The sequence below is a fragment of the Sceloporus occidentalis genome, unplaced genomic scaffold (genome assembly GCF_023333645.1).
Source record: "Sceloporus occidentalis isolate IW3139 unplaced genomic scaffold, rSceOcc1.0.p SCAF_4, whole genome shotgun sequence".
NCBI classification, from domain to species: domain Eukaryota; kingdom Metazoa; phylum Chordata; class Lepidosauria; order Squamata; family Phrynosomatidae; genus Sceloporus; species Sceloporus occidentalis.
Window position 1 is genome coordinate 113,123,905 of NW_028316984.1, and position 13,906 is coordinate 113,137,810.

Sequence of the window (13,906 nt, forward strand, 5' to 3'; positions counted from 1 at the left end):
AACCTATTTCTTCAGTTTCCCCTCCTCATTCTATCCCGGCAGTCTCTCTTGGCCTTAACATCAATAGTCCATCCCAGTGTGTGAAGCCATATAATAAAAATAGACTAATTTTCATGGTCAAATGTGAAAGTTATGCTCACGTTCCCTTGTGCAAAATATCCCCTTGTAAAAAGGGGGGAAACCTAGTAATTCTGGCACTAAGAACATTGTACTTGTTAAGTAGAACATCAATATATGGTGTCTTTTTGATGGGTTACTGTTCAGGAAAAGGAGGAGACTAGTAGTAGTAGCTCTGTGACAACCATATTTGCAGGAACAGCAGCCCATGTAAAGTAAGTTCATAAACTGAAACAGAAGCTTCTAACTTACCAGGGGTATAGTGGTTACTGTTCATTCTCATTTTTAATATTATTCAGTCCAGTTGCCTAGAAACCTAGTTAACCACATAATATATCATGCTAAATTAGACTTTTCATATCCCTATCCCATGGGTTAAGAGAATCTTGTGTCCTTACTCAGAAGTTAGCCCTGAGGTATGGAACAGAGTTCACTGCAAAGCTCAGCAGCCATAGGACTGTATTTACCTATGTCCAGCCACAACAGAATCAATTCTTGCTCCTTCTATTCCAACAGCACCCCATCCTAGTATATTCTGCAGCTAAGAAATCCTTCAGAGCAGCTTTGGGGAGGACACAGAGGGGAAGCAGAAGCCTGCCTGCAAAAATCTGGACAGAACCCTTAGTTACCACTTTTTATCGTTTTCTATCATCAAGGAAGTAATTAAATTCTTCACCCAGTAATTCAACAAAAGTCTCAGTAACTGAATTGCCATATAAAATTATTGTAAGCCACTCTGATAGTCTTGGCTGAAGAGTGGGGTATAAATTATTGTTGTTGTTGTTGTTGTTGTATTATAGCTATTTCTACTGCTTTCCTTCTAACCCCATCATAAGCAGGAAAAATGATTGATCAGGATCAGGAGAAAAAAAACCATGCATCAAGTTAAAGTTCAGCCAGATCAAAAAGGGGACAAATTACATTCTCTGACTCAAATAAATTTATTTATATCAGATAAATGACATAAAATATATCAAGCCTTATTATTCTTGCAAAGAGGTTCATTAAAAAAGTCTTGGATTTTATTAAAAGTTGCCTCTTTCCAAAGATGTCTAGTAGAAACAATAAAGTTTTAGCATCAGTGGATTAAGTTCTTCGGCATGATCTTGAACTTGTCATTTTTTGAATGGGCAGCATTGTGGAACTTACACTCAGGAATATGTACAGGAATACAATCCCTTCTAGTAACCTTGGACCTGGAGTAGATTACCAAAACATACTAACCTTTAGTTTGTTGAATACTTTATTACTAATGACAAAATACAACTTTACCCATTCAAAAGAAAATCTACATGTTGCTGAAGAAACAGGGAGCAATATGCAACTTAAACACTACTGAAAAACTCTGTAGATGTATATTATTTGTCCTTGTGAAAAGTATCAGTTATTACAGACAACTTAGAAGTGTGACTTTACATTTAAGTAAATATTTAGTAAAAGCAGAGACAAGCATTTAAACCCAGACATCTGTTTGTTTGTTTAGAGATTCAACTATAAAGTCCTCAAACAATGCATTCATAACAGAAATGCTGGTGGTTTAAATCTTTGGTAGTTCTACCTTCTCCCTGAGGCAGTCACAGCAAACAATGAAATACTGCTGAAAGAACAAGACAGGCTTAATTTCCTTTCAGATTAATTTACACACACATTTGTCACAAGAGGCCAATTATTTTATTTCTTCTGGAAAAAAAAGACTGTTATCTTCTCAAGTTTCAGTTTGATATTCTTATCTTCTATCCACCAGCGTTATCAAAGTATCTGTCTACCAACTGTAATACTGTTTGTGGCTGCTAAAGTAAATACAGTAGCGATCACATTTTTTAATGTGGTGACCCCAGATTTTTCCTATGAAGGAAAAGGGAAGATGTATGGGGAGAAAATTATCTTCTCTACAGATCAGAGGGTCCAAAATGGCTAATACTATTTTTATCAACCCACTTGTCCATTAGTAAACTTTTACCTTTATTTCTGTATGGATGACAACAAAGTGCAGTTAACTCTGACCCATAGCTTTGATATAACATATCAACCACTAACTGGAATTCTGAACATATTCTGTTTATTTTTACAAGCAAAATGCTCTGGAATATTGTTCCATGATCAAATTGGTAGGCTATCCCACTTGTTTATTCCGTATAACCTCTCCTCCTTCGATCTCAATTTGCTCATATAACCACTTGCGATCACAGCGGCATTCAGGTCCACACTTGCTGGAGCCACACTTGGGACAAGCATAAAAGCATCCTAGGCAATCTTCATCAAGACAATCACAGAGGTCTATCCCACTATAAAGGAGAAATCCTTGGCCATCATATACTTTGCTCTTTGCAGGTATTACCTGCCTGGAGAAGAAGAAGAAAATACAATTAGGAGCAAGCTGACTTAATTTGACTCTTTATATCATTTCATTTATAATTCATTCTAAAGCTCCTGAAATGTGAATTTACTTTGGTTAATTCTTCTATGTCAAAAGCAGTAAGGGATAATTCCACCCCTCCAGTTAACCATGCAGATGCTCCTGATAAACATCTCCAAGATGTGAGACTACACAGAAGTTACTGCAATATAAGCTATTTTTGCACTAAAATCATGGACTCTCACCACTTAATACATCTGATTTTCTTGACAACTTTCACATAGCTGCTGTAGTATAGGAAATCTACATTGTGTTTCATTATACAGAGCAATATACTACATATACCAAATACTTAAACCCATATTTTTCGTTGCATCATGAAGCATACATTTCCTCCTCCCCATGGACCCAGTGCAAGTATCAGGTGAGATATAAATAAAACAAAATAAAAACAAACAAACAAATAATCTCTTGTTTGGAATAGAGTTTTCAAATCAAAGGTCCCTCTGTTCCTGTTAAATTTTCAAGCGAAAATGGAAATACAGATCATCTGGCTGCAATCCTAAACACATTTAGAATTTAGTTAATCTGTAAAGACCATGAAATAAATAATTGATTACTTAGTATTATTAAATTCCTTTGTTTGGCTAGATCCAATCTGAAAAAGCAACAAAACAGATATCTTTATAGATTGTGGTTTGAGACCCAGCAACTTAAAGCAATGTAATATGGCTTGTTAATTGTCAAAGCGTTTTCTACATTTTATAGGAAAAAGAGAAATACAAGTATTGTTTATAACCTTGATAACACACTCTGAATGGAAAAAATAAATGAGGAACAAGAGCAGTTAAAAAGCACCTCTTCTGGTTGATGCTAACATTACTTGAAAGAAGCTATTAGAAGCTCAATAATAGGTCACATGCCTTCCCAGTTCCACACCTGCCTTCCCCAAGTATTGCCTGAAATCCTGAAGAGCCATAACCAGTAGTGGGAAACTTGTGGACTTCTGGTTAATCTTGGATTGCAACTCCTATCATCCCTAATCACCGGCTTTTCGACGAAGGGTTGACAGGGAGTTCAAATCTAAAACCATTTATAGAGAGCTTTAGCTTGCTCACCTCAGTTGTAAACAATAATGTGGCTAATTGGGCCAATGGTCTGAAAGCTTTTTGTGATGTTAAGTATGCTTTGGTTATAGGCCCCATACAGACAGGCCAAAATAAAGCTGCTTCGGGTCACTTTGGAGGTATGCTGTTTCAATGATGCATGTGTCCTAAGAGTCAGGAAGCTGCGCTAAAGTTGTGCTCCAGTCCTTAGGACTGGATTGTGGCTTTGACATGGCTTCCGGACTCTTAGGACGCATGCCTAATTTAAACAGCATACCTTCAAAGTGGCCCGAAGCAGCTATATTTTGGCCTGTCTGTATGGGGCCTATAGTCATCTTTTCACATTTGCAGTTGTTAGAGGTGAATAATTCTCTCAAAAGTGGAAAAAAACTGAAAATATGTAAGTAACATTGTACCTTCCCCACTTTGCATCCTCCTCATTTCCAAAGTTATTCTCTTTGAATTCAATGTTTGCAGCCACTATCAGGGGGATTCAACATCCTCCTCCTCCCTCCTGGCCAGACAAAAGCAACACTGTACCTTCCCTTTGTGGATCCTCCCTGGTAGTGGCTGCAAACATTCAAAGAGAAAGACTTTGGAAATGGGGAGGATGCAAAGTATGGCAAAGTGAGGGAGTGTAAAATGTTGCTTTTGACTGGCTAGGAGGGAGAGTGAGGAGGAGGAGGCTGAAGAGCTCAATTTTCTTAATCAACAGCTAAAAAGTTGCGAATAGTAAAAAACGAATGCGGAAGGCTGACTACTGTGCACCCTTGCTTTACGTGGGGATCCATTTCGGACCCTCCCTCATAAGGCAAATTCTGCATATGCTCGAGCCTCATTCAAAGCATTGGAGCTTGTGCATGTGGTGCAGTGCAGCATCGTTTCCTCTTCTGTCACGCGGCTTTCAGCATAAGCTGAAAGCTGTGTATACTGCGCCTGCATATGACGCAGGCACACTGTATAAATAGCAATTCTGAAACCTCTTATTACATCTACTCAAGCAAACTACTCAAGTGCCAGTGACTGTAAGGGAAAACATTTTTGGTAGCTATTCAGGTCTGTCAACAATCCCATTGTTAAATGAAACAATTGCAAAACTCATTTATTCAGTCCCATTTTAAGGAAGAAATGTTGTACTGGGTATATTGTAATTCTTCTGTGGAGATGCATATGTTCTGAAAGACTTATTATACAGAAAATATATGTTTTTAAGGTGTACATGGCTATACAATACTATTTTGTTTTTACTACACTATTTCCATGCACTTGAATGAAAAAAAGATTCTGACTCTTCAAGCATATTTGGAATAACCGTCAGAGATTCCCAAACTTTTTTTTCTCGTAGACCACTTTCAAAATTTTACTGGTTTCGGTGGACCCCCTGCTGCTACATTTCTACCATATTCCCAAAACTCGTCAAAAAATGTGAAGATTAGACCCCCGTCGAGTCTCCCATGGACCCCTGGGGGTCCACGTGGGCCACTTTGGGATGCAAGGGCACTGTAAAAGCTAGGAAAAATGTAATCAATGAAAAAAAAATCCACCATACCTATCCGAATTAACGGATGTGCTTTTTGTTTGCAGTCTTCTCTTTTCCCTTTTGTTTGTTTCTGGAGCAAATCCGGTATGTCGTCCTGGATTAGCAAACTGTAAGGATTTCAAGGCTTTAGCTGTACGCCCCTGAACAAATACAGATGCAAAAACATTTGAACCAGAAATAATAATACTAATAATTTAAACCATTGTTAATCAAGTTGTGATATGACAGTTAAAAGGAAAGGACAAAGCTCAGGCCATGTTGTTATAACTCTTAGTAGACAGGATCCTTTCAGATGGTGAGCACATGAATCATGTGGTCAAAATACATGCTCTACATTAACTGCGTATCTGTCATGAAACCCTCTTGATCAAGGTAGACTACTGTTGCACTCTATAAAAATGTGACTAAACAGTTCCTACATATGCTGTACAAAGATGCAACTAGCTAATTAACACTCTCTCTTTCATGTACATGCCTCGTATTTTTCTGTACATGATATCAGTAATTCATGATTCTAAGTTGTTCATAAGGTGTCTAAATGAGTAGCATTCATAAGGAATCTCCCCAGTAGTTTTTTTTTAAAATGGAACTGATGAATTTGGGTTTATTATATCCTAAGTGCTCCAAGTTAATGATAAAATTAAATTGTGAACTACTAAGTAAAATGCAATACCTCTTCAGTTCCCTTTAGTTCCTTTCCTTCAAATTTAGCTTTAGTATGTTTTCATTAAATTTAGTCTGTGAAAACCGAATACTGCAAAGCTGGAGAATAACCTCCAATTCAAGGATGTAAGTCTTCCATCATGGTGCTTGTAAGAGTTGCCCTCCCCTATCAAATCCTGTACAAGTGATGACTGAGTCACTTCAAACTATAAGTGGTAGATAATGTTTCTAAATGCTCTCCTTTCTGAAATATGCCCTGCAACTAAAAGGACACTGAGGTGGATCTGAGCTAGAACTCTTTCTGATGGTCTCTATACTTGCAGGGAGTATTTCACACAGGGACATTTTAAAAAAATGTGTTCATGCAACTGTAGTGTGGAGTATTATAGCCCATTTTACTCTCTTAAAACTGTTATTCTTCTAAAAATGTGAATACTAGGCTTCACTGTTTTCACAAAGCAAGGCAAAGTTTCACCATGTCTGCTGTGCTATGAGTTAAATTGCTTCTGCCCCCAGTGGAAGGTTGGTTGATCCTATAACGCATTCACCTGAGCTGGCAAACATTCATGGAAATCTTCAGTATGCTGTAGTTTTCCATTTTGCCTTAACAAGGAAAATGCAGCTAACACTACTTCAACAAACCAGGATATTAAACCAAAGCAAAATTCAGGTTTGTTCTAAAGCCATTAACCAGTTTTCTTGTTTTGACAATAGTAAACTTCAGTTAAATAAAGACTTCCTGGCTTGTTTGCAAGCTCAAGTAAAGGGAGAGCATGCATAGGAAAGCAGTTTGTTCATATCATGGATTATTAAACTGAGATACAACTGCCTGAACATGATCAGTTTCCCTACTCTCGAGTCCTTGCCTTTCTTCCATATTAACTGTATCTTGCTTAAGGCTGATTCAGCGATACATAACTTATCACAAGAGGTTTGCTACTAAATACTTTAACACTCCATTGACAGTTACTGCCTTTGAGATCTTCTGAGGTTATATGAAAAGTTCATTTGCAACTATGATGGCTGTTTTACAGATACACATTCTTCATGTTACCCTTTGGCTTAAAGTGATAAACACACACGTATGTTATTACTACTTAAGAAAGTTTTTCTTTCAACATAATGCCTTTGTGATGCTCTGCCTTTTTATGCAGACCAATCCCTAGGCACATTTACTCAAAAGTAAGCATCAGATTTATCAAATGAGCTTACTCACAAGTAAGCATGCACAGGTTTGCTGCTTTAGTCCATTACTCAGATAGGTGAAAAAAGGTCCCATATACATACGTCAGAATCAAGTCTTCTGTGCTGGCGGTCTTCAGAATCAACCTCTGTATTTCCATTTATTATCTGTGTACATTTAGGACAAAGCTTCCAGCCAGGTATAAACTGCCGTCCAAACTTGGCACTTAGAAAAGTAGCATCATCTATGTCAATTGCATGCAAGTTTTTCCTTGTAATTTTTTTGTGTGTATTAAAAGGATCACAACATGACTTTTGCAAGTCTTCATATCTATCAAGGTAAACTTTAGCATGATGGAAACAGATTGTGTGGGTCTCTGTAAAGGTTATCCCAGTTCTAAGCTGAAGGAGTAATAGATCACTTGATGAAAATTCTTGCTTAGTCTTGAAGCCAGTTTGACAGGTAAAGAATGTTTTATGGCAATCACTGCTAGCTTGCAGCTGATTTCCAACTGAACATGGATCCATTTTACTTGACCAGTAAAATTTATTTGTCTATGTTTTGTCTTTGTCGTCTTTAGCAGATGTTATGAGGATTATCCTGCAGAAAGCAGTGAAGGAAGTGAGATTCATGCTGCGTACCTTTCTTTTCAACTAGATTCTAAACAAAAATTAACCCTCACATTTAAGTTTTAAGAAACATGTTCTCTACATTGATTTTTTCCCCCATGGATTCAGCTGAAGAATACAATGATTTATTTATTTATTTTTTGCTGTCAACTTTTTGTCTTTTTTCATGATGGGAAAAGAGCCACCCCAGAGATCATCGTGGCTTTATTTTTTCTATTTCATGTTTCCTTTTCAGGTTTTATTTTTTAAAGGAAGAACTGCTTTTTCTACAAGCCTTCAGGAGTGGCAATTCACCTTTGAAATAACAAAAGGGCCATCCTGTACTGTTCAACATTTTAAAATGCCTTTTTCAAAAATGAAAAGGAGATTTCGGGGTGCTGTGTATGTGTTTTGGCATTTTGGGCAGTGCACTTGAGGATTTGAGGGAAAAGAAAATTGACCCCGGGCCTGCCAAAGTTGTCTACCTGTGATTTACAGGCAACTTTGGCTTTAATTCTGGCACTGTCTTAACAGAACATATAAATCAATGTACCAGACCAACGTACATCCAGATGTCACTAATAGAATGGATTCTATTAAAATCCAAGTATGAAACTTCTTAAATGGAATAGAAATTGTCTTTTACAGGTTTTCACAAAGGAAAAGGAAAGCCCTTGGGTGGCAGAATTTTGCAGTAACCTCAAGAAATGAATATGATGAACTTAACTGTCAGTTGTTTTAGTGGTTATAATGGCACAAACCATCAACCTTCTTGAATGTCTGAGAATGCTTACTGGCAAAATTGCTAAAACAATAATGGATATTTGTGACAACATGGTTCTTGGTATCTATCTAGGGATTTCCTGAAACCAGCTTTATTTGTTTAAACTTAGAATGTGAAGCTGTAACCAGGTCCAAAACAAATCTACTGTCATAAGATTAGTCTTGTACTTACACAGAAGACTGAAAATCCTAATAATGTCATGTTCAAAACATGAGAGTGTTACATTAATCTGAAAAGGAAACCAACAGATATCCAAGGGAAAACATTCTAAATTCTGTCTCTCATCATGTTTACAGTCCAACAGGTGTGTCTGGCAGCAGGGAACATGCAACAGACTATTTTGAACATTAGAGATGAATTCTCAGACATTTCCATTTTGCATCACAAACAGGGCAGAGGGAAGAAGCCTTAAGCACATTTGAATTAGCAGTTCTTAAAAGCAGTCCACAGAACATTGTTATCCAGCAGGTGTCGATGAAGCCAGCCATTTGCAACAAGCCATAAGCAAAATTAGATACCTTGCAGCATTTGTTTTCCACAAATTAGAATTGTATTCACGGATATATGTTGATTTTTAAAAGGTCAATCAAAGCTTTAGCCAGAACAATAATTGACTGCAGTTTACTCTTGAAAAAAAACTAGCACGATGACAACGATGCATGTGTTTAAAATATCTTCCGAAGTCAGGACCCAAAGAAGAGTGTGTGCATGCTGGTGCTTCTGTAGAACATGCTTAAGGTCTGTATCAAATTTCTCTTTGAGCTACAGCTTCCTGAACTGCACTGAATGCCTCTTAATAACTGTTTTTAATTCAAGGGGCTCATGGCTACAGTAGGATTTCCCTTAAATTCATAACCAGAGTCCATTTCAGCCATTTTGTTCTTGTCCCTTTGAAGGATTTTGACTAGGAATGTTTTAATTCATTGTCCTATTTCTCATGTGAAATTGTATTTTTCTTTCTCTGTTCAGTCACAAAGAACAGTGCGGATTCCAGCCCTCTCATGAACTGCTGACAGCATTTTGGAAAAATAATGGTTTCACTTTTGTTGCTCAGCCCAATTTAAAAAGTTATGACAAATTCTAATAGATGGGATCAAGACAAGCAGAAGATAGCCAGTTCAACTGTTTAGTCATTTTGACCAAGACCTTCCTAGTATCAAGAGCTGCAGAGCTATTGATAATCTAAATCCACCTGGAACAGAAAACAGCTGTACAAAGATGTATCTATTCCAAGACCCACCTTAAAAAGACAGGAACATTGAAACTGACATCACTGGTAATATATTTACAACAGTGAAGGTTGCAGCATTGAAGCTTCAGTTTTACTCAACCGTGATGAAAAGTTTTTCAAGTTAAATATGATAGTGGGCAAATTTAGTAAGAATAGGAAATGTCAATGATGCCACATTAATTTCATGTACATGTGTAACACATAAGATAAACTGCTGATGCTCCATGAAATATTCATTAAGAATGTGTATGGCAATTGGTGTTAGAGAGGTGGTGGTTCATAAGGGGAGGAGTTACAACCAAGCCCTCATGAGTCAGCTTGGCTGGTGGTGAGGCATGATAGGAATGGTAGTTGCTCAGAAAGTGGAGGGCACCTCTGAGTTAAGGGGAGCGGAGAATCTAAAGCAATGGGAAGTCAGGTGCATCACAGATTTGACCAGGTATTATTGCTGAATAGAAAACTCCATCACATAGGGGACTGGAGGCTAGAAATCACATTGGACAAAAATATTGGGGATGAAACCAATCAACAAGCCGACTAGACTGCAGGGAAAGGTAGGAAGGGATTCAAGTGAATGAACTTGCACTCAAGTAACCATGCACTGAAGCCACCTTTAGACCTGGTTATTTTGCGATGGCTAGGGATAGATGACTGCTCGGTATCCACAGCCCCCTCCCAGGGTGTCATTACCCACTGTTCAGATACAAGCCTGAACAGGACTAGTGAGACTCAAATCAGTCAAGCAATGGTTGAGACTAGCTGAAGCACAGAACGTAAGGTGGACCACTGGGGTTCATTTCTGGGAAGAAGGAATAAGAGGGCAAGGAAGGATTGGGGAAATCATGACTCTGGAGACCAGGGTTCAAATGGAAACCCACTGGGTGACCTTGGGCAAGGCACATTCTCTCAGCCTCAGAGGAAGACAAAGGCAAAGCTCCTCTGGACAAATCCTGCCAAGAAAATCTTATGAAGGCACATGACAAGAAGGCACATGACAACAAAGTAAAAAACCAACAACACCCAGTTACCAACTATAATTTGTGGATACCCTGTCAATTCCTAACAGCACCTTTGAAGGGGCAAAATTGTATTTAGCAGAACAGACAAAGCCACCAATTTCTCCGAGCCAACCATTCATATGAAAACATATGAACACACACACACACACACACACACACGAAAACAAAAAGTATGTGTGTGTGTGGGAGCTCCCAATCATTACCAGCTGTAACTTTGGCCTTATTATAACATTTTATGTTTCCACTCATAAAATTTTGACTCAAAAAACAGCAAGTAGAGCATGTAACAGACAAATATTAAAGCAAAGCAGGATTTAGTTGGGCATCTGAAAAATGCTTTGCAAAGTAAAAGAAACTGAAGAAAGCACCTGACTGCACATACAAAGATATAAACCTAAAACATTTGACAGTGTACAATTTGTTTCTATATTGTCAAAAGGAGCCTATCCTTCTAAATTGCCTGATTAAATTAATACAGTCGGACCTCCACATTTGCAGCTTTGACTTTTGCAGATCTGATTAGCATGTTCTCTCTAGGATTCTCAGAAGGTGACCACAGAGTCATGCTGGAGGACCTAGAAACCCCTAGAAAAAACCCTAGGCATTTATACGTCCTCCATTGTGATTCTATGGTCAACCTCTGCCAGATATTTACCACAGAGTTGCACTGAGGAGCCTAGAGATTCCTAGAGGGACAAAAATAGTGTTTGTTTGTTTTTTAATTTGCAGATTTCCCACTTTCACAGGGGTCCTGTGTCCCTAATCCCAGCGAATGTGGAGGTCTTACTGGAATAGCAATAGTTCTGATTCAGCACCAGCTTTTTAATAACAATTAAAATATAATAGGAAGGGACAAAAGATCCTCAAGATTTGGTTGGTTTCATCTTCATAGTCAGTGTCTGATAGAGTTAACACAAAAAACAGGTTTTCCCATCAACTGTACACACAGAAAGCATTGCAACCAACTGCTGTTCCCTGAATAGTACACATGACTGGCAAACATATTTGTAAACCTCAATCTACCACATTTCTACTTAGAACTTCTGTGTTTGCTAGTGTGGGTGTGTGCCTTCAGGTCGCCCGCTGACTTATGGCAACCCCATACATTTCGCAGGGTTTTCTTAGGCAAGGAATTCCTCAGAGGTAGCTTTGCCAGTTGTTTCCTGTGAAATACAGCCTACAATACCTGGTATTAATTGGCATTCCCCCATCTAAGTGCTAGCCAGGGTTGACTCTGCTTAGCTTCCAAGATCAGACTGGACCTGAGTATTCCTTAGTTTAAGAAAACCCTATGAAATTCATGGGGTCACCATAAGTTAGTCCCACGCAAATGGAGTGGCAAAGTGATTAAACTAGACTGCAGCGGGGTAGTTTACTCAGCTTGACACAGAACTGTGTAATGCTCACCCACAGTCTGTTGTATCAGTAAGGCCTGGAGTGTCAAAGGTTGCCTACCAGTTAAATGTTGTTATAAAATGGTAGAATTCAAAGACATTGCCATGTTAGGGAGCGCTGGTGGGGCAGTGGTTAAATGCCTGGACTGTGAGCCACAAGGTTGTGAGTTCGATCCTAGAGAAGGTCTCCAAGGTCCACTCAGCCTTCCATCCTTTCGTAGGTCCATAAAACGAATACCCAGCTTGCTGGGGGCAACTGGCGTACACAATGTAATCCACTTAGGGAATACTAGTTCACTGATAAGCAGTATAGAAACATACTTGCCATTGCTACTGTCAGTCTGGAAAATCAGTTTGCAAAGGGATCTTGTAGCAAGTAGGCTCAAATCTACAAAGGCCCCATGCCACCTACTTCTTTCTTTCCGTTACTTTCAGAAGTGCTTACAAAGACCCCTTTGCACAGAAAGTGGTGTTATGTGCTGGGTCATTTAGGGCTCTTTCTCAGACTTCACACCATCGTTGGGAGAACGACAAAACCAGGGGCCTTGTGCTTTTAGGGAAAAGCAATGCCAAACATGGACCCCCTTCCTATGCCAGCATGGGAAATACAAGGGCCCCTGACCCTCTCTCCCCTCCTAGCATTCCTTACAAAAGCAGGGATGCCTGCATTTTTCATGGTTAATATGATGGTCCTAAGAGCCAATGTGAGGTCGTGGGTTGGACTACGACTCTGGAGAGACCTGGGTTTGAATCCTGGCCCAGCCATGGAAACCCATTGGGTGACCTTGGGCAAGTCACACTCTCTCAGCCTCAGAGAGAGGCAGAGGCAAATCCCTACTTAACAAATCTTGCCAAGAAAACCCCAGGGTAGGGGCGCCATAAGTCAGAAACGACTTTAAGGCTCACAACAACAATTATGGTCTTAAATTTTAAAAAAAGCAACCCAAAAACATCAGGTCAGAAACATAAAAATGGAGCCTGTCTACTTTATCCCCATTTAGCCTCCGCCCAGACTGGGCTGATGTTGCTGCTAATATAAAATTCGTGAGGTTTTAACTGCGATCTGTTTACGGAGCGTTTTAACTATTACTTGTTCAACTGCTATTTTAAAGGAGGGGAGAGAGGGAAATGTGGGCTATATCCAAGGTATTGTTGGGATTTTATGTCAAGGAAACCAAACGGGTCTCCCTTAGTCAGAGGCCGCATCCACACTGGAGAAATAACCCGGTTTGGCACCGCTTTAGCTTGTTGTCTGGCTCAAAGCTATGGGATTCTGGGAGTTGGAGTTTGTTGTGGGGCCCAGAGCGGACTCCCAGAACTCCATAGCCTTGAGCCAGGATGCTTAAAGCGGTTCCAAACCGGGTTATTTCTCCAGTGCGGATACAGCCATTAAGGACTCGAAGGCAGAAAACCAACAGGAGTTATGTCCCTAAGCTTACAAAGCCTCCTCCCTCTTCTTCTCCTTCCTTCTCCTTTCTCGATGACGCCTCTTTCTTCTTTAAGGCGCGTGGCTTCTGCGCTGCCCAAAGTCTCCCCCGCCGGCCCTTACCTTGCCATAGGCTTTCCTTCGGCCAAGTCCGGAACCCAGCCCCGGCCCCACCTCGCCCACGGCCGCCATCTTGACAGACAGACGCCCTTCCGCCGCCGAAGGGGGGGCGGAGGAGGAGGAGGAGGAGAAGATGGCGGCCAGGAGAAGCGCTTTCCGAAGGCACTTCCGGTTCCTCAGCTGAGCTGGCCTACTTTTCAGAGATTCCTGCACCACTACACTGCCATTCCGCTTTAACTGCTTTGGCTGCCTCCTCCCGTTGCATTGTGGGCTTTGTAGTCCAGTCAGGGGGCATTTAGAATCCTCAGCCAGAGAGCTCTTAGGCCTCGCTGGACTACAAAGCCCCGAATGCAACAGCC

At 39.8% G+C, this 13,906-nt stretch overlaps 1 protein-coding gene across 1 annotated transcript; it reads right to left on the reverse strand.

Annotated features, from left to right (window-relative positions):
• Nucleotides 1-1,039: 1,039 nt before the first annotated feature.
• On the reverse strand, nt 1,040-13,657 carry LOC149314515 (ARL14 effector protein-like). Its single transcript, XM_089521311.1, has 4 exons — nt 13,551-13,657; nt 7,070-7,565; nt 5,129-5,259; nt 1,040-2,459 (listed from the first exon to the last, which is right to left on the reverse strand). The coding sequence occupies exons 2-4, from the start codon at nt 7,490-7,492 to the stop codon at nt 2,231-2,233; spliced, it is 783 nt and encodes a 260-aa protein (XP_089377437.1). The 5' UTR covers nt 7,493-7,565; nt 13,551-13,657; the 3' UTR covers nt 1,040-2,230.
• Nucleotides 13,658-13,906: the final 249 nt, after the last annotated feature.